We start from the raw sequence: 18,307 nt of genomic DNA, 5'->3' as shown, positions 1-18,307 counted from the left end.
AGCTGACACTCTGCGGGGGGGATAGGCGGGGTGGTGGGGGGAGAGGGGGGCCCTGCCCTGCCCCATGGAAAATGGGTTCCTACTCAGTCTCTGATTCCTGAATTCTGGGGTTCACAGGGTGCTGGGGTGAGACGGGACAGCCACCGTCCCTCACGCTCGCCAGTCTCGGGAAGCTCTGGGCTTGGTTAATGCCCACAGTGCACCTGTCCGGAAGTTTCCTGGACTTGATGCAACCTCCCCCCGGCCCTCCCCCCTCCCCATCCCGGGTGAGGACGCTGCCTGCTGGGTTTTCTCAGGCCCCGGGGCCTCTGGGCCACAGAAGGAGCTGCTCCTCCCTGCCACGTTTTGGTTGTTGACGCCGCAAAAGTGTGGTTTCAAGTTCCAAGTTCTTGCGGAGTTAGTTTATTGGGTTTTTGTGGGGTTTTCCTCTCCCTTCTTACTGGCTTGGTTCTGATGTTCTCGGTTAGACATCTATCTGCCAGGTCTCCTCTCTGTGCTCCCAGCTCTGGCGCCTTGCTGGGTTTTTTCCTTGTTGGTTTTCCTTTTTTTAAGTTCTTGGTGTCCCAGCCCTAGTCCCCAGGCCGAGCCCACGGGTCCCAGAGCTCGGCTGGAGGCTTGCCCCAGCATCCCCTTTCAGGCCTGTTGGACACAGATTAGGCCCTGTGCCCCCGGAATGTTCTGTCGGAGCTCCTCTTCTGATGCCCAAAGAGAAATGGCACCCCCACTCGGCTCCTGGGGGGTTCATACACAGTTACCACCTGCCCCTCGCCTTTCAGGTGGGGGAACTGAGGCCCAGGGAAGGCCTGGGCTGACGGGGAGAGGATGAGGACTGGCGTGCCTGCCTCCTAATGGGAGGGCCCCCAGTGCTCCTGGGAGAGACACGTGCCCGACCGGCAGGCCCGTGGACTTTGCCCCGGTGGCCCCATAACCACCTGTCTGCCTCCCCCGCCCCCTGCTTCCTCCCAGCACCCAACCCTGATGTGACGGCTTCAGGGCAGCCCGGGCCCCAGGTCCCGCCCCAGATCGCCGCTGTCCGTCCTCATTGTGGTTTGCGTAGGGGACAGATGGACAAGCAGGGCCCACCCAGAGGCGAGCCAGGCCTAGTGTGGGCCCTGGGCCAGGACTCAGACCTGGCTCCTCCCTGCGTCGGCCCAAGTGTCTGTGTGCCCCTCCCCCCCAGCCCACCGCTCCTGGCTGAGTCACTGATGTCTCTTCTCCTCCGTTGTGCCCCCTCCCGTTTTCTCTCCCTTCTAGGTCCTGGCTTGGCCTTCATCGCCTACCCGAAAGCTGTGACCATGATGCCGCTGCCTACCTTTTGGTCCATTCTCTTTTTTATTATGCTTCTCTTGCTTGGACTGGATAGCCAGGTACATGCAGGGCTAGAGCTGGCCCCCGCGTGGGGATCGGGGGGCGGGGCCTGGCCCCCGGAGAACCTGCCCCTTCTATAAGCTGGGGGGAGGAGGTGGAGGAGGCACAGCCCCCTCCTGACCGCAGGTTGTGTGCTTGGGGTCTGAAAGCAGGTGGTGCGCAGACCCCTGTGCTGTCTAGGGCTGGGGCTCAGCTAGGCCAGTGCAAGGCAGCGCCTGGCTGCCCTCCCCAAGGGCCCCTGCTTTCAAAGACTGCATCCAGGGTGGCCCCCTGGGCCTCTGAAGTGGGGAGCAGGGAGTTTGGACACTCAGGCGGAGGAGGGTCAAGATCAGAGTGAAGGACTTGGCAGTGCGGGGCCCCGGATTAGCAGAGAAGACAGAAGGAAAACATTTGGGAGAAGGAAAACAAAACACTTGTGCGGCTGTTGATGGACTTGATCCGTGTAAACAGGCAGGAGGGCGCCATTAATCATCGCCAGCTAATGAGCTTGGCCTTGGGGGGGAGCGGGGGGCAGGCAAATGGCTTTGGTGACTCCTTCCAGAATCTTAAAAAAAAAGCAAAGCAGAGGTTAGTAAGTGATGAGGCCTGACCTTCCCGGGCTGCCCGGGCTTGGGAAACTACTTCCTGAGCCAGCGGAGGGGCTGTGCCTTAGGTATCCTCCCCTGGCCAAGGGCTGCCTGGCCAAGGCTGGGGCCCCTGGCCACCAGCGCACTCGCTGGGGCTGGGGCTGTGCCCAGTGCGGCTAAGGGACCCACCCAATGCAGATCAAGCTAGAGGCCGGCCCAGGAGTTGAAACTAAATCCTGGACCCCCAGCCCTGTGCTGTGAGGAGCCGGCTGGTCAGGCACCCCAGAGCCTAACACGTGGGCTGGCCCTGGCCTTGGCATCTGTTTGCGTTGTGAACTTGGGGCAATGGGGAGGGAGAAGGCTCTGCAGATGCCGGAGAGAGGCACCACAGCAGCGCCTGGCGCCATGCCGCCAGGGCTGATGCTGGGCTAAAAGAGCCACAGAGCTTCAGGGTGACCGTGTGAGCCATCTCTCAGTGGCCGTGAGCTCAGTGAGCTTGTTCCAGAGCCACCATGGCCATCCTGCGTGTTCAGAACCTTTCCCCATCTTCCCAAACCCAGATGCTGTGCCCCTGAAACATCACCGCGCAGCCCTGCACCCCGCTTTCTACGCCTTAGCTGCTTAACCTGCAGCAGCCTGAAGCCTGGGATGGCTGCCGCCTCTGTGGACATGCAGAGCTCCACGGCCAGCCGCGGGCAGGGCCATCTCCCAGGGACTGCTACCTCACTTACAGGGGCCCCTGGCTTAGGAGCGTTGCTGGGTGAACCGGGGTGGAGAAGGCACCCGGATGGAGGCAGATGGCTGTTAATATCAGGACTGCCCAGGGGACAGTGAGCAAAGAGCCCTAGGAAAAGACAGCCCCTGACGCAGCCCCGATCACCATGCTCCCGGGAGTATCACATCTTTCTCAGCATCCCTGCTCGGTAAATGAGGCTCCGAGAAGTCGGCCCCACGGGGTGGTGAGACCAGGAGAGGCTGGGGAGGGGTGGCGCCCCCCAGAAGTGCAGGGAACTTGGACATGACCAGGCTGTGCCAGCGCTGGCTGGGCTTCACAGCGACATGGGGGCTTCCTGCCTTTCATTTCCCTGTCTGGGAAAAGCAAAGAAGCTTTGTTTTTCACTCCTTTTGAAGCTTGGCGTTGGGCCGCAGCTTTGCCCTAACTCTGTCGCTGTTTGGGTTCCAAACCCCTTCAGCTGATGCCAAATGGACCAGAAGTGAACAAGCCTGCCCTGCTCCTGGGGCCTTTCCCAAGCCTCTTGGGCACTTTGTCTCTGGTTCCTGGCCATAGCATCCTCCCCGCCACCTCCGGCACAGGGAATGGGTGTTCTCAAGGGTGGGCCTCTTGTCCTGTGCTCCTGTCGAGGAGCAGGTGGGTGGAGGAGTGCTGGGGGAACAGCCCCCTCCCAGGTCAGACAGCAGCTGATAGAGGGGGTCAAGGGTTACGCCTCTCAACTGCTACAGGAGCCCCATCGCCCTTGGAGGCCGTGCTGGGTGCCAGGACAGTTTGGGTTCAGCCATCCAAAAATTTATTTCAAGATTTATTTGACAGGTAGAGTTACAGAGACAGGGAGAGACAGAAAGGTCTTCCATCCACTGGTTCACTCCCCAGATGGCTGCAGTGGCCAGAGCTAAGCCGATCCGAAGCCAGGAGCTTCCTCTGGGTCTCCCACGTGGGTGCAGGGATCCAAGGACTTGGGCCATCTTCCACTGCTTTCCCAGGCCATAGCAGACAGTTGGATTAGAAGAGGAGTAGCCAGGACGCAAACCAGCACCCATGTGAGATGCTGGCGCCACAGGCAGAGGCTTAGCCTGCTATGCCACAGTGCCAGCCTCCCAAAATGTTTTTAAATCGATGTATTTGGGAGGCAGAGGGACAGAGAAAGCTCCCATTCACTAGTTCTCTTCCCAGAATCCTGCAGTGGCCAGGGCTGGGCTGAGGCTGGAGCCAGGAGCCAGGAAGTCAATCCAGGTCCCTCATGGGGGTGGCAGGAATCCGACGACCTGGGCCATCACCGCTGCCTCCCAGGGTCTGCATCAGCAGGAAGTTGGAATCCGGAACTCAGTCGCTCTGATGGGGGATCGGGTGGGGGCGTCTTACTGCTCGGCCATGTCACCTATGAGGAAACCATGTCCCATGTGCTCGCTGCCAGTCGGCATGCACCTGCTTGGAAAGGTGTGGGGAAGCAGCATGGTTGTCCCCAGGGGGCGCCACAGAAGTCAGGAAACCTGGGGGGGGGGCATTGCTGGAGCCATGATGAGCCCTGTCCATGGGGTGGGGTTTCAGACCATCATTTCCTTTCTTTAAAAAGATTTTATTCACTGGTTCCTCACCCAAATAGCCACAATTGGGCCAGCGCCGCAGCTCACTAGCCTAATCTTCCACCTGAGGCACCAGTACCCCGGGTTCTAGTCCTGGTTGGGGCGCCAGATTCTGTCCCGGTTGCTCCTCTTCCAGTCCAGCTCTCTGCTGTGGTCCGGGAAGGCAGTGGAGGATGGCCCAAGTGCTTGGGCCCTGCACCTGCATGGGAGACCAGGAGGAAGCATGTGGCTCCTGGCTTTGGATCAGCACAGTGCGCCGGCCGTAGCAGCCATTTAGGGAGTGAACCGATGAAAGGAAGACCTCTCTGTCTCTCTCACTGTGTAACTCTGCCTGTCAAAAACAAAGCAAAACAAACAAACAAAAAGTAGCCACAGTGGTCAGGGCTAGTCCAGGCCGAAGCCAGGAGCCTAGAACTCCCTCCGAGTCTCCCATGTGGGTGGCTTGGACCATCATCTGCTGATTTCCCAGGTGCATTGGCAGGGAGCTGGATCAGAACCTTGACAGCCAGGACTTGAACTGGCCCTCCAGTATGGGATGCCAGCATTGCAGGTGACTATGCTGCGGTGCTGGCCCCTGGGCTGTCAGTTTTAGGAGGAGGCCGCCGATACCTTCAGACTGATGGGCACAGAGGTGGGAACATTGAGAAGGCCTGAGAGTCGCCTCCTGTGCCTCTGGGATCCAGGGCTGGGCTCAGGGAGTCTGGGGCAGCACAAGGCTCCCACGCATGGGGCCTGCGATTCCCCGAGGTTACAGCCTGCCATGTGCACTTGATCCCTGCCCTGCAAACAGGGATCCCCTGAGTGCCCGTGGGCAGGAGTGAGTGGTGGCTGAGTCCACCCTTGAGGCCCCAATAGGAGCGTGGTGCTCCTCTTCCCTCAGGCTTCAGAGAGGATGGAGACCAAAGAAGGGAGGGAGTTCGCCATGCCAATGCAAGTGCCACCTGCCATGCTAGGGCCGAGGGTCAGCCTGGGCTTCAGAGAAACTCGAGCTGAGCCTTGGAGGATGAGGGAAAGGTATTCTAGAGGTGGAAACAGTATGTGCAAAGCTGTGGGCAGGTGGTGTGCTTGGCGTGCCGTGCACGGGGCGCACAGCACAGGCTCTCGGGGTCAGCAGGTAGGCTCGCCACTGCATCCTGGGGGGCCAGGCTTGCTCAGTGAGACCTGAGGCTGATCCCAATGCAGCTGTCAGTCCCTCGCTGCCCTGCCCATTCCTCCCGAGCAGTGGGAGGCGCAGGTGTCCGCCACTCAGCGCCATCTTGTCCTCTCCCTCTCCGCAGTTTGTTGAAGTCGAAGGACAGATCACGTCCTTGGTTGATCTTTACCCATCCTTCCTAAGGAAGGGTTATCGTCGGGAAATCTTCATCGCCATCGTGTGTAGCATCAGCTACCTGCTGGGGCTGACGATGGTGACGGAGGTAGGTGGCTGCCTCGCCCCACGTGGCACCAGGCACCGTCCCTGGTGAGGGCCTCGGGTACCCTGCTTAGGGGCAGCAGCTGGATGAGAGGACCAGGGTGGGGGTCATTTCCCAGCCCCACCCAAGTCAGGGATCCCTCTGACTCAGCCACTGAGGCCTACAGAGGGGACAGCAGGAGGGAAGGCCTGGGACCCAGCTGTTGACCAGCCCCCAAGATGTCCTGCCACTGGCCATCCACTGCCCTCTGACCCTCCCTGGCCTGAGGAAGTGAAGGGAGGGGGACCTTTGAAACCCTGTTCACCAGGGCCTTCCCTAACCTGGCTGGGAGGCGGAGACACCTGAGGGGCTGGGCGGGGCTTCGAGCAGGGTCTGTTTAAACTGCCAAGAGGGAAGGGAACCAGGGCGGGCGCAGCTCGCAGGAGGCCAGCCAGCGGACACAGAGCGGGCTGTGGGCGTGACAACTGTGTGGCAGAGCCCATGCTGGCAGCCCAACCCTGCCCTGTGCACGCCCCCCCCCCCCCCCCCCCCCCCGCCACAGAGCACCCCCTCCCTCATGGAAGCGTCTTTTAGCAAAGCTTCCTGTGCGAGTTCAGGTTGCTAGAGTCTCCCGTGCCAGCCACATGTGGCTTCAAGCGCATCGGCAGGCCACCTCGATGTTGCCAAGGTGTGTCTTGCATCGGTCAAAGCTGAGGTTAAGCCTTTTATAAAAAAGAACCAGACATGTCCGCTCATCATCATGGCCTCTGCCCATTGTCTCCTGTGTGACAGACATGCGGGGGCAGGCGTCTCGTGCGTCGAGCTGTGCGCAGGCACGGAGTCGGGGCCACGTGACGACGTCTTGTCCTCTCTCCTCCGCAGGGTGGCATGTATGTGTTTCAACTCTTTGACTACTATGCAGCTAGTGGTGTATGCCTCCTGTGGGTTGCATTCTTTGAATGTTTTGTTATTGCCTGGATCTACGGTGAGTACACATCGTCCCGTGTTGCTCAAGCTTCTCCCGCAGCAGAGAGTTCTCACGAGGAATCATTCCACGCGGAAGGGAGAGGCGCCTCCTGGAGCTTCTCCCGGCTGCCCCCTTGGCGCCGACACAAGCAAGGCCATGGCAGAGAGGCCATGGAGCCTCCCAGGTGCCTGTGCGTTTGACAAGCACAGAGCCTGGCCGTACATGACGTCTGTCTCGGTTGCCTGCCTGCTCTGGGGTTCACAAATGGCCATTTTGACCTCCTGGAGGCCTGGGGTTGGCCACGCTAGGATTCAGAATCCACCCGAAGTTGCCAAACAGAGGAGGTCCAGTTGCATTTGATTTCCGGTCTTTTCTGACGAACAGGTGCCACACTTGGGGTGGAGGTAGAGAAGCTTGAAACAGGTGCCAGGGACGCCCTCGTGGGCCTTTAGCCCCTGCCGGGCCGTTCCCAGGGCCAATGCTGCTCTTGATCCTGTGTCATCACGGTGCCTCTCCACTGCAGGTGGTGATAACTTTTATGACGGTATTGAGGACATGATCGGCTACCGGCCCGGGCCCTGGATGAAGTACAGCTGGGCTGTGATCACTCCTGTTCTCTGTGTTGTGAGTCTGTCCTGCCGGCTCTGGGGCCTCCCATTTCTATCTGGCAAAACCACCTTCGGGTCCGAGCCCGGTGCCAGCTCATAGCAGACCCGGCTCGCTCGCTGCCCGGGACAGGTGGGGAGGGCTGCTCCGGCGGTTCCCCAGGGTCGAATTGGGAAGGTGTCGGGGCTTGTAGGGAGGAGAAGGCAGGGAAGGCATTGCTGCAGGGGAAGCAGGCCCTGCAAGGCCAGGGAATCCCTCGATAGGAGGCCTTCTCCAGGCTGAGCTGGGAAGTTGTGAGGACACAGCTTTTCCCGCCGCCCAGAAGAGCTCACGTTGGGTTCAGTGGCTGAGATGAGGGGCTCCGGGGTGCTGAGTGGCTTCGAGGGGATGTCCCGGCAGAGGTGCTCTGGGCTCTCCCAAGGGCGGGACACTTTGTGCTGGGGCCCAGAGCAGCAGTGCCCTTCCCAGTGTCTCCCCCAGCCCCGCCCCGTCCCTGGGAGTCGGGGCCCCACCCCCGGTTTCCCAGCTCCCAGGCCGGACGCAGTGCACACTGCACTGCCCTTAGCTGGGTGTGTGGCCACATGCAAGCAAGCCGCTTCACTCTCTGGGCCTCTGCTCCCCGCCCCGTAGCACCGGGCAGTGATAGACCGGCCCTGCCCTTTAATAAATGGTGCCTTTGCCTCCCAGGTGCAGAGTCTGCCCTGCAGAGATAAGTCCCAGAGCGCCCAGTCCCCGCGGCAGCCGGCAGGGGCACCGCCTGGGGTCCCAGCCCGCAGTCTCCATCTCACTTCTTGTTTGTCCCTGGGCAGCTCCTCTCACCACTGTGATGCTCCGTCTCCTTCTCTGGCTCCCCGAGGAGTGGGGTGGATGAGTGAGGCTGCATCCGGGTGCAGGGATGACGTCCCCCTTGTGGAAGAGGAGTGTGACGTGGACAGGTCCGGTCCCGGCGGGCGGGGCAGGGGAGCTCCGGAGAGCCCAGGGCAGTTTCTCCAGGGATTCATCTGTCCCAGCCCCACGTGGCCGGACAGAAGCCCTGAGGGATGCCTCCGCCCAGTGTTCTCCCTTCTCCCATCAGTGCGATTTTTAAGTGGCTCGTCCACCAAGCCTCCGTTACTTGATGAACACGTGGATTGAGCCAGCACCGCCCAGGCTGCACTGGGGGTGCTGTCACCCTAAGCTCTAGGGGCCAGGGACCCTCAGGCAGACCCCGGCTTTTGGAGTCCAGGCTGACCCATCCCCACTACCCTGGGAGCCCCCAGGCCAGGTGCACACCCTGTCCCAAGGCTGTGCCTAGGGCTCGCCCTGCTGCCCCAGGCTGGGTGGACAGCAGTGTGCCATGGGCATTTATTGTGCTCCTGCTGTGCGCCCGGAGCTGCACCAGGTGTTACAGAAAAGGGGGAGCGCGAGGGACTGGGGGATGGGGGGGCAGTGTGTGCTGTTGGGAAAGCAAGGCCTGTGTGGGGCCAGGCAGGTGACGCATCAACGAGGGAGCTCAATCAGGAAGATGAGGGGAAGAAGGCCCGGCATAGGGGACAGTCTGTGTGTGGTCCCCGAAAGCAGGTGGCTGAGGACTGGCAGGGGAGCGGAAGGGGCGCAGTGCCTGGCTGACATTGCTGGGGACACCCAGGGGCTTGGCCTGTGTCCTGCAGGCCCTGGGGAGCCCCCAGCAGGTCTGGAGCCGAGGGGTGACTTGGTCACTTTGCGCGGGGAATGGGGGCTCTTCGTGGGGAGGTGTCCTCTCGGGCTGGGACTAGAACCGCTCTGACTGCCTCCCTCTGCCCACAGGGATGTTTCGTCTTCTCGCTCGTCAAGTACGTACCCCTGACCTACAACAAAGTCTACGTGTACCCGGACTGGGCCATCGGGCTGGGCTGGTGCCTGGCCCTGTCCTCCATGGTGTGCATCCCCTTGGTCATCGTCATCCGCCTCTGCCAGACAGAGGGACCCTTCCTCGTGGTGAGCACCACACCCCAGGCCCTGGGCAGGGGAAGCAAAGCCATCCTGGCGGCGAGTCGCTGTGCGGCCTGGGGCAGGACGCATGCATTCTCTGCTTTGCAGTGAGTGGTTGGGGTGCTAGGCAGGACAGCACGTCGTGGGCCACTGGTGACATGCAGAGCAGGCCGGTGGGCCGAGGTGGCATTTGCCAAGGGGAGAAGGGCACGGTGGGTGGAGGCTTCAGCCTGGGAGCAGAGGGGCTGCTGGGGAGGAAGCCTGGGCTCCCCCCTCCAGCTGCCGTCCCCACTTCCAGAGCCTCCGTGTGTCATCCTCCCTGGATCTGTAACCCAGCCCTCGTGGCCACCTCTGCCCACCACCCCCTGCCCCACCCCCCCTGCCCACAGAAATTCCTCCAGCAACACAGGAGAGTCCAGGCCATGGCCACAGCCAGCTCTTTCCAAGAAATTCTTTTCTCAGAATCTCCCTGACCCCTTGGGCTTGGGCCAGCTCCAAGACTGCACTGTTTTATTCTGGGTCATTTTTATTGTTATTTGCTTTTTAAACTCTGGAGCCAGGATGTCCTGGGGCCCTGGCTCCCCCGTGGGCTGGGCCTGTTTCCTCCTGGGCAGGGCAATGGCAGGGGGAGAGGGGACGGAGACAGAGGAAGTGGCCAGGGAGGGAACGAGAAGCCGGTCTGAGCCGGGAAGGCCCCGCGGGATCCCTAGAGGACTGGACCCATTGTGTGTGTGGGGAGGACACAGAGCCGGCCCTCCTGTGCAGCCAGCATCCTGAGTGGCTGTCAGTTGTGCAGACAGTGCAAGGCTAGGCCAGGGGACAGATGGGTGACAACCAGAGTAGAGCCCTCCAGGGACCCATGCCCACCCAGCCCTCCATTTCCAGAATGTCCTTACCACTCAAATTGGGGGGTGGGTCTCTGGAGGGCTATGGTGATTGGTCAGTGCTCGCAGCAGTGATAGGCCATTGGCTGGGTCACCTGCTTAGTGTCCCGTCGATGTCTAATATTCAAGTATTCCAGCTTGTCCAGAGGTTAGTAGGGTTGGCAGGGGGAAGGGGGGGGCATGGGTGGAGATGGACACTCCCCCTTACCTGCCACTCTGGCTGGACCGATGTCCCTGTCCTGTCTCCATCTCTGTCCCCACATCCCCCCCTACCCCATGGACGGCTGCTCTCCGAGTCCGGTTCCAGTGAACTCAGCTCTGTCACCTGACTCTGCTGTGCTGAGCCTCCCATGTAGGTGGAGCCCCATGTGCTGGGGTCTGCCTCCCACCTTGCCTTCTCTGTGTGCAGGTGCATGGAGGGACAGTGATGAAAGGGGAGCCACTGGGCTGTGGCCGGGAGAACTCCGCACAGGGCTACCACATCTGCCTTACAGCAGGCAGCTGACAGGTGGCGCTCTGGACCTGGTGACCAGGGGCCATGGCCAGGGAGGACCACAGCTTTCAGGGGAAGCTAGAATGCTGGATACTTAGATAAGACGCTGCAGCTTTTTAAAGTCACAACATACCTAACTTACATGCAAACGGCTGGGGCGATAGAGGTTTTGTTTTGTAGCCGAGTCCTGTTGACATCTCTGGCTGGACACGTGGCAGCAGGAGGGCAGTGGAGCAGGAGCCCCGAGTTCAAGGCCCTGTTCTGCCCGAGTTTCCGAGGATCCTTGCGTGGCCCCAGCGCCTAGGCCATACTGTGCAGGGGGAGGGGGAGTGTGCAGTGTGTCCTTGGGGAAGGCAGGAGCCACAGGCTGCCTTCACCCACCTACACACCTGCAAACTGCCATAACCGGGCTGTTTGGGAAGTCCCAGCACTGGGGGAGGGGTTCACGGGGAGGTTATTTCACTACCACAGGAGGTGGTGGATGGAGGGTGGCAGAGGCGGAGCATCCTGTGAGCTGTGCACGTAGGGGCTGCTCCTTCGGTAGGGCCTCTTGGTGGTCCATCTCCCCTAATTTCCAAAGGTCTGGAGGTGGTGGTCATTTGCCAAAGGCCAAGGGGCGGGCAGCGGGATGCACCTGCTGATGCTCCGTGTGCCCATCTTCCCTCTGCAGAGACTCAAATACCTGCTGGCCCCCAGGGAACCCAACCGCTGGGCCGTGGAGCGGGAGGGCGCCACACCCTACAAGTCGCGCCTGTCGCTGAATGGCACGCTCATGAAACCCACGCACATCATTGTGGAGACCATGATGTGAGCGCGCGGGTCTCCGCCGTGGCTGCTTTCCTGCTGTTTACTAACATTAGATTCTCATAGGACCAGGTTTACAGAGCTTTATATTTGCACTAGGATTTTTTTTAATTGTCACAGGAAATGTTACTCTGTGCGTATGTATGTGTGTGTGCGTGTGTGTCATGTGTTGATTAGGGGATACTTTGTACAAAAAGAAACCCCACGGGCCAAGGTCCGGGGCCAGGCAGAGCTTTCCTATGGAATTAGATGTATTTTATGAGAATTTGGTACATTTTTCTTGGTATTGTTTTTTACTTGGAACTTTATCTATACTTTGACCACTTGAAGTGATCTTGCCAGCAATAGATCTCGTTTTCAAAAGCAGTCCTTCGGTGCTCTTGTAGCTGGCACAAAGTTCTGCCCGCAGACACAGGGGGCGTCTTCCTGGGCCGGCAGGCCCATCGCGCAGGTGTAGCGCCTCCCAAAGCCTGGTTCAGGGGAAGGAAGCGGCAGGGGCAAGGGCTGCGAGCAGCCTCTCCCTGTTCACGTTGTAGCCAAGAGAGATGCCAAAATGACAGCCCCTTCCCGGAGGCGAGCCGAGGCCCCATACACCAATCCGATTCCAGGGTGGTGGAAGCCTTCGCCCCCAAGCACTCGTGAATTTGGAGATGGAGTGGATAGTTTGCAGGATCCCTGCGGGGCCAGGGAGACATCCCAGGGGGCTTGGGTGTGGGGGGTCTTTCCCAGGGTGCAGCCCAGGTCCATCGCAGGTCCTGGTCATTTCCTCACCTGGGAAGGAGCTGTTCAGGGCTCAGGGGCCAGTGGACCAAAGGTATGCCCCGGCTCCTAGAGGAAGAGCAGCCCTGGGGCTCCCAGCTTCCGTGGGGGGAAGCAGTCCCCAGTTCTCCACCCTGTTCAGGCACAGGGGCAGCCTATGATGGTGATCCCCTCCCCCAGTGCCTCCTGGGCTCAAACATTGCCGGGGGACTGAGAGCAGAAGGCTAGGCGTGTCCAGGGTACTTGCCCAGCAGCCTTGCTAGAGCCGAGTCCTTCTCAGAACCAGGATGGAGGAGTGCCACACCTTTAGAATTCTGTGTGCCGCCCACTGTCCGGATCTCAGCTGTGCCATTTCTACAGTCACTGGAACCTGAAAAACATCACGCACAAAGCACAAACTGCCTGGAGCCACAAGCTCAGGGGGTATGGCTGAAGTGTGTGGAGTAGGGACTCGCAGAATCCTGGAAGCTCCCTCCCCAGCTGCGGGAGGGGGAGGAGCCTCAGGTGTCTCCCTCCCATGGGGCAACCCTGGCCTCTGGCAGGGGCCCACATACACATTCTGTTTCCAAAGCCGAATGCTCTGCCAAACCCCCTGCCCCGTTCCAAACCATTGGTGACTGTACCACGTTCCTGTTGGCCATGTCTGTATGGGTGCCGTTGTGTCTGGATTCATTTGACTGTCGGTTCTTCCTTTTACCGAGTAGCAATGTGACCTGTTTGTCTTAGGGAACTTTGGTAAACTAACCACTCCCGGTGATGGAAGACAGGTGCCACGGGGGCGGGCACATGAGGCTTGGCTTGCAGTGGCTACCAGGGCATTTGTGCTTGTCCCGGTCTCCAGCTCCCCCCGGGGGGCGCCTCCCACCCTCCCTGACAGGCTCCTGTGTTTTGGGTCGGCGGGCAGACTGTAACTCTCTGGAAATGGCCTAAGGAGGGGGACTCTTTTCTTGCAAGATTCCCAGACCAAATTCTAGACCAAAGATACACACAGACCAAGTCCCCAGCCCCACGTGGGCCAAGGGTCAGCCGCTTGCCCAAGCCCGCTCCTCTGGCCCCAGGCACCTGTCTTCTCACCTGCCCTGCTGCCCCGCCCCTGGTCCCCTCGGCTCTTGTGTGTGCAATGTGTGATGACTTCGACGTGTCTCCTTATAAATGAAACTTTGCGTTTGAGCTGTAACTCTGGTCCCCGTGCCTCTGAGAGTGGGTGGAGTCCTCGCCTGCTCTCTGCCTGGGACGGGTCGGGAATTCTGATGCGAACTCATAGCCTGGTCGGCCGGACCTGGAAAGGCAGCCAGAGAGGGGTTTTTTAAGGTGAAGGCAAGGGTGAGGGCCCCGGGGGATGCTTCCCTGAGTGAGGCCCATTCCATCCCCCTCAGTGGAGAGTCCCCCGGTGCAACACACTCATTGTGGTGGGGTGGGGTCCGAGTCCCAGAGCAGGGAGAGATGGATACCTCGGGCTGCAGGGAGGAGGGTTGAGCACCTGTTCACCCCAGCCACCCTAGAGGGCCCCTCTCTGCCCCATGGCCTTCACGGGCTAGGAAGTAAGAAGCCTGTTTGCACGAAAGAAAACGGAGGCCCACTCCAAACATGGCTGGAAATTTCCCATGTAGCTTCGCGCTAACAGGAAGCAGCCCTCTGTCTCTGGTCCCTGAAGCTGCGGTGCAGCAGGGAGCAGAGGGCACCCCTGGTGCCCCCGCACACCCGTTGGTGGCCCTGCCAGCATCTCCTGCCACTGCCCTTGCCGATGGGCAGATGCTGTGAGCAGCCCGGCTGAAGGCAGAGGCCCTCGGCCCCCCAAAACTCAGCCAGGAAGGGACCTCTGCCCTCTTATCCCATGAGGTCCCAGCCAGCCTCCGACCCAGGGCCAGGCTGCCCACCTGGATGCTCTAGATGCCACTGTGTGCAAATGCCCCTCACATACAAGACCTAACCGAAAACCCAGGGCTCCCAGCTCCGAGAGGCGGGCAGCCCGCCCCCATCCCCGTCCCCGCCTGACCCTCAAATACCTTGTATCAGTAGGAAGCTGTGCTGAGCGTTCTCTCGTGGGTGTCACTACAGCCGTGTCCAACACGGTCCCTGAGGGAACACGACCTTGTTAGATTTGACTTCACATTTAGACCGTAGCTCCATTTCTTTCTGTTTTACCCAATTAATCCTGCGATCCTTAGCAACTGTGACGCTGTATTTAGCACAAGAGAAAGCTGAGAGTGTGGGTCTAACCTCCTTCCAGAAATGTGTCTGGCTCATCCAGACATTTTTTTAAAGCTTCAAAATATTTTTAAGATATTTTAAACTTTTGTACAAAAAATTTTGAAAAAAACCAACCAACCATGGACTCTCCTGAGGAGGAGCGTGCGAGTTTGAGCAAGACCCGTGGTGTGAAATCCAGCCGTGCAGTCCTGAGCGTTGTTGTGTCAACTTGTCAGGATACGGACCCCTGCATTTCGCAGGGCTTGTTTTTCCTCTTTTGCTTTTTAGATAAATATGGATATTGATATTTTAAATTCATCTTTGCTTTTTTAGAGGAGTTTGTAATCACCTTATAACATGAAAATAAACATTTCCTTTTTCAAGTCCAGCACGTGTGGGTTTTATATTGGGGAGGGAACCGCTGTGTCCTCCATATGGGATGCCCCTCGGGGTGGGTACCAGAGGCTGAGCATCCCTGATCAAAATGCTTGTGAGCAGAAGTGTCATGGCTTGGGGGCAGAGTTTGTAGCATTTGCCATGGATCATGAGATACCTTGGGGATGGGACTGAGTCAAAGCGTGAAGTTCATGTCCATCTCGTCGACACCTTGTACGCACGGCCTCCCACTATTTGCAGTGCCAGGGGAGGAGAGGAGGGGATGGAAGTGTCCATTGAGGGTACATGCCGCTGTTAAACACTTTGGGAGATCACTGCATTTTGGGTCTAAGGATGCTCCACCTGGATTGTCCCAGACCAGAGATGCTAATGAGAGTCCAGCTTCACACCCAGGGTGCCTGGGCCCGCTCTGGCTGTGTCTGCCGATTCTGTGTACGCACAGCCAGCTCTGTGCAGCCCCAAGGAGAGCTCGGTCATCTGAGCCTCATTTTCCCCATCTGGGACAAGCTGTTATATCCATCCAGCCTGCAGGGATGGCTACAGGTAAGTCATCTCTCGGGTGCTCACCTGCTGTGGCTCCAGCCTGGGGTCCTCCTGCTGGAAGTACGGAAAGCAGGTGAGGCGAGGTCGAGGCATCGCTAAACTGACCACCCTGCTGCCCCCTGGCAGGTGCAGTCAGCTCCACAGAGGCCACATCTTACCAAGTGGCAATGGCACCTGTTGGGCCCTCGGGACTACACGGCGGGTCCCAGACCGAAGTCTTCTCAGTCGAGTTTACTCTTTCTGCTGACACTGCTTCGGCAAAGCCCACCTCCCTTTCTGGCCACCTCCCTCCCTCTTTCTCTACCCTATGACCTGTGTTCAGATCATGGCTCCGTCCCTTGCCAACTGTGACTCCAGGTAAGTTACTTGACCTGTGTGCGCTGCATCTGCTCATCAGCTGGGTGTCATGGAAACCACGCTGAAGGCTGGTGGTGGGTCTGGGGCGTTCTGCCCAGTGCTCAGAGCAGCACCTGCTGCCTATAGACACCAGAAGAATTGTGCTGCCTCACCCATCTCGCCCTTTCACTGCCCTCCCAAGACAGGGTGCTCACTCCCTTCTGCCCTTTACAGCACTGTGGACCCCCAGACTCCCCCACTGACCCTGCACTGGGCACCCTCCAGAGACCCTCCTGCCTCTGTGGCTTCCCAGGGTACACAGGACCAAGCCCCTGCCCCCGGCCGTGCCCGCACCTCAACCTTGCCTCCAGTACCCCAGGCTTCCTGTCTCTTCCTCGGACCTACCTCGGGGCCTTTGCACTTGCTGGGTCTTCTGCCCGAGACCTTGTCCTCCAGGTCCCCACAGGGCCGGCTCCTAGCCTTTAGGTCTCACCACAAACGTCACCTCTTGAGCGAAGCCCTTCATGCCATGATGTGCCGGTACCCCGCTGTGCTTCCATCACTGCATGATACGGTGGGAAATGACACCCCTGGTTCCCTTCCTTGTTGGTTGCCTTTCGTCCAGATATGCAGACTGCACCTCGTTGTGTCCTGTTCAGACTGTATGCCCAGGGCCGGATGGCAGGCAGGGAACACTCTCTGAACAAACGGGTTAAAAGCACATGAGATGTTGCAAGGTCCACACAGAAGCTCTCGCCAAACCACGCTTTCAAGAACTCCAACAGCATACTTCGGATGCATTTAAATATTTTTATTTAAAAAAGAATCCCAGTAACACCCCCCCAAGTCACTGCACCCGGTGTTGGGACAAAGATGTACAAGGGGGCCCCAACAGACCGCAGCCGGCCTCTGCCATGCAGCCCCTTGGCGCGCTGTGCTTCCCAAGAGTCCTAAGAAAACCCCGTGTAGAAAAATACAAGGATGTGCTCTAATCTCAGCCAGACAAAAATACCGCTTTGGGGAGGGGCATGTCGCAGGGGCTGTACCCAAAATGCATAGGCAGGCAGGACGCACAGCAGGAAGGGGGTGGGAGGGCCAGAGTCGGGAGAGCTATTGCATATGAGAGGCCCCACAGCTCCAGCGGCCAGGCCTGAGTGCATCACCTCGGGGAGGATGGCAGAAGCCTCGGCCCGGGCAGTGCCTCCTCCGCCTGGAGTCCAGCCCACCTTTCCTAAGCATAGAGGCCCTGAGAGAATGCTCTGTCCAGCCCCGGCACACAGTGGAAGCCCCAGGGGCCGGGCTGCAGCACCTGCAGCTGCTGGAGGCCCCATCTCGGCTGTGCCACTCCATCCCCTGGAGCTGAGGGGCTCTTGGCTTTTGCTTGGTGCCCCTGTGGGGCAGGGGCAGTGCCCTCTCCCCACAGGGTGGGTATTTACCCAGGTCAGTAGAGATACTGGGCATTCCAGCCATGGCCTTGCAGGGTTCCTCAGGAGGGCTCCTGGACAGAGCGGTGGGGAGAGGAGATGGGTGCTGGGGGACACAAGGTGGGCAGGGCACCAAGGAGGCCTCAGCAGGGGGCCCTGGTCCTGACCTGGAGGACTGGATCTGCTCTGAGACTCCACACCCTGGCCGTCCAGAGGGGCTATGAACCAGAGGGTGTCAGACTGCAAACAAGAGGACCAGAGTCGGAAGAGCAGGGACCCAGGGTTGGAGAAGGGTGAAGGTGGAGGGGGCGCTTGTTTTCTGAGACCCTTTCACCATCTGGGCAGGGGCCAAGCCAACCCCGGGACCAGAGTGTCTGGGGCCACACCCAGACCACCAGGCAGGGCCCAGCCAGCTTCTGTGCACCCAGAGGCTTCTGTTGGTGGAGCCGAGCAGATGCACTCAACAGAAGCTGGTGCTGCCATACTTGCTGCATAGGTAAGACGCGTCTGCGCGGTCCTGCTGGGAACACAGTCTCCACCAAGCGTTGCCTCTGCTTGGCCTCCGTGGACGGATGTGCACCTGGCCAGGGGCTGCCACACCTGCCATCCTGTTCCCAGGGTCTTCAAGTCACCCTCAGAAGGCCGGGTGAAAACATCCTACGTCTTCTGTCCCCAAACGGTTCCCTTGCCAAGGAGCTGGGCAGACAGGGTGTGAGGCCGCATGTCCGATCAAAGCCGCAGGCAGGGCCGAGACTCTAGGCCGGACCCCAATCCACAGTCACAAGTCCCAGAAGCCTCCAGCTCAGGCACTGGAGTACAAGTTCTGACTTCCAGAGTCAAGGGACCAGCACTTCCTGAGACCCCAGCTCAGGGCCTCAAGAGCGGGGACCCCAGCAAATCCCAGCACCTGGAGGAGGGAAGAAGCTGGCTCCCAGCCCAAGTGGCATTCCTGGTGGCGGGGTGTCTGGGTGAGGGAGACTCACGACCTTAGTGCTGTGGACGCCTCGTCGAGATCCAGGGCTGCACTGGGGCGTCCAGCTCTGCTTGCTTGCCTCCAGGTGACGGGGAACTCGCTCCCAGACACTCAGTGGGAGTCCCAAGGCTCCCCCAGGCTTTCCCACCTTTGCTACCCTCCCAAGGAGGCCCTGCAGGAACCTGGGGCAGCCCCTGCTGGGCGTCATGGAGATCCAGCTTGGGGAGGACCCAGACACCACTCCGGCTGTGTGGTACCCAGGTCACCACAGAACTGGGGAACAAAGACCAGGGCCCAGCCCAGCTCGCAGTCTGCTAAGCCAACAGATGGTAAGTGGG

At 59.7% G+C, this 18,307-nt stretch overlaps 1 protein-coding gene across 1 annotated transcript in view; it reads left to right on the top strand.

Annotated features, from left to right (window-relative positions):
• Positions 1-14,679, top strand: part of SLC6A6 (solute carrier family 6 member 6) — a 69,561-nt gene extending 54,882 nt beyond the window's left edge. Inside the window, exons 10-15 of the mRNA XM_062200516.1 lie at positions 1,255-1,367; positions 5,531-5,668; positions 6,527-6,629; positions 7,135-7,235; positions 9,003-9,173; positions 11,215-14,679. Of these exons, the coding sequence (XP_062056500.1) occupies positions 1,255-1,367; positions 5,531-5,668; positions 6,527-6,629; positions 7,135-7,235; positions 9,003-9,173; positions 11,215-11,355 (767 nt within the window). The 3' untranslated portion in view covers positions 11,356-14,679. The remainder of the gene's footprint in view (positions 1-1,254; positions 1,368-5,530; positions 5,669-6,526; positions 6,630-7,134; positions 7,236-9,002; positions 9,174-11,214) is intronic.
• Positions 14,680-18,307: the final 3,628 nt, after the last annotated feature.

This window comes from Lepus europaeus, chromosome 9 (assembly GCF_033115175.1).
Source record: "Lepus europaeus isolate LE1 chromosome 9, mLepTim1.pri, whole genome shotgun sequence".
Classification (NCBI taxonomy): domain Eukaryota; kingdom Metazoa; phylum Chordata; class Mammalia; order Lagomorpha; family Leporidae; genus Lepus; species Lepus europaeus.
This window is presented reverse-complemented; position numbering and strand designations above follow the sequence as displayed.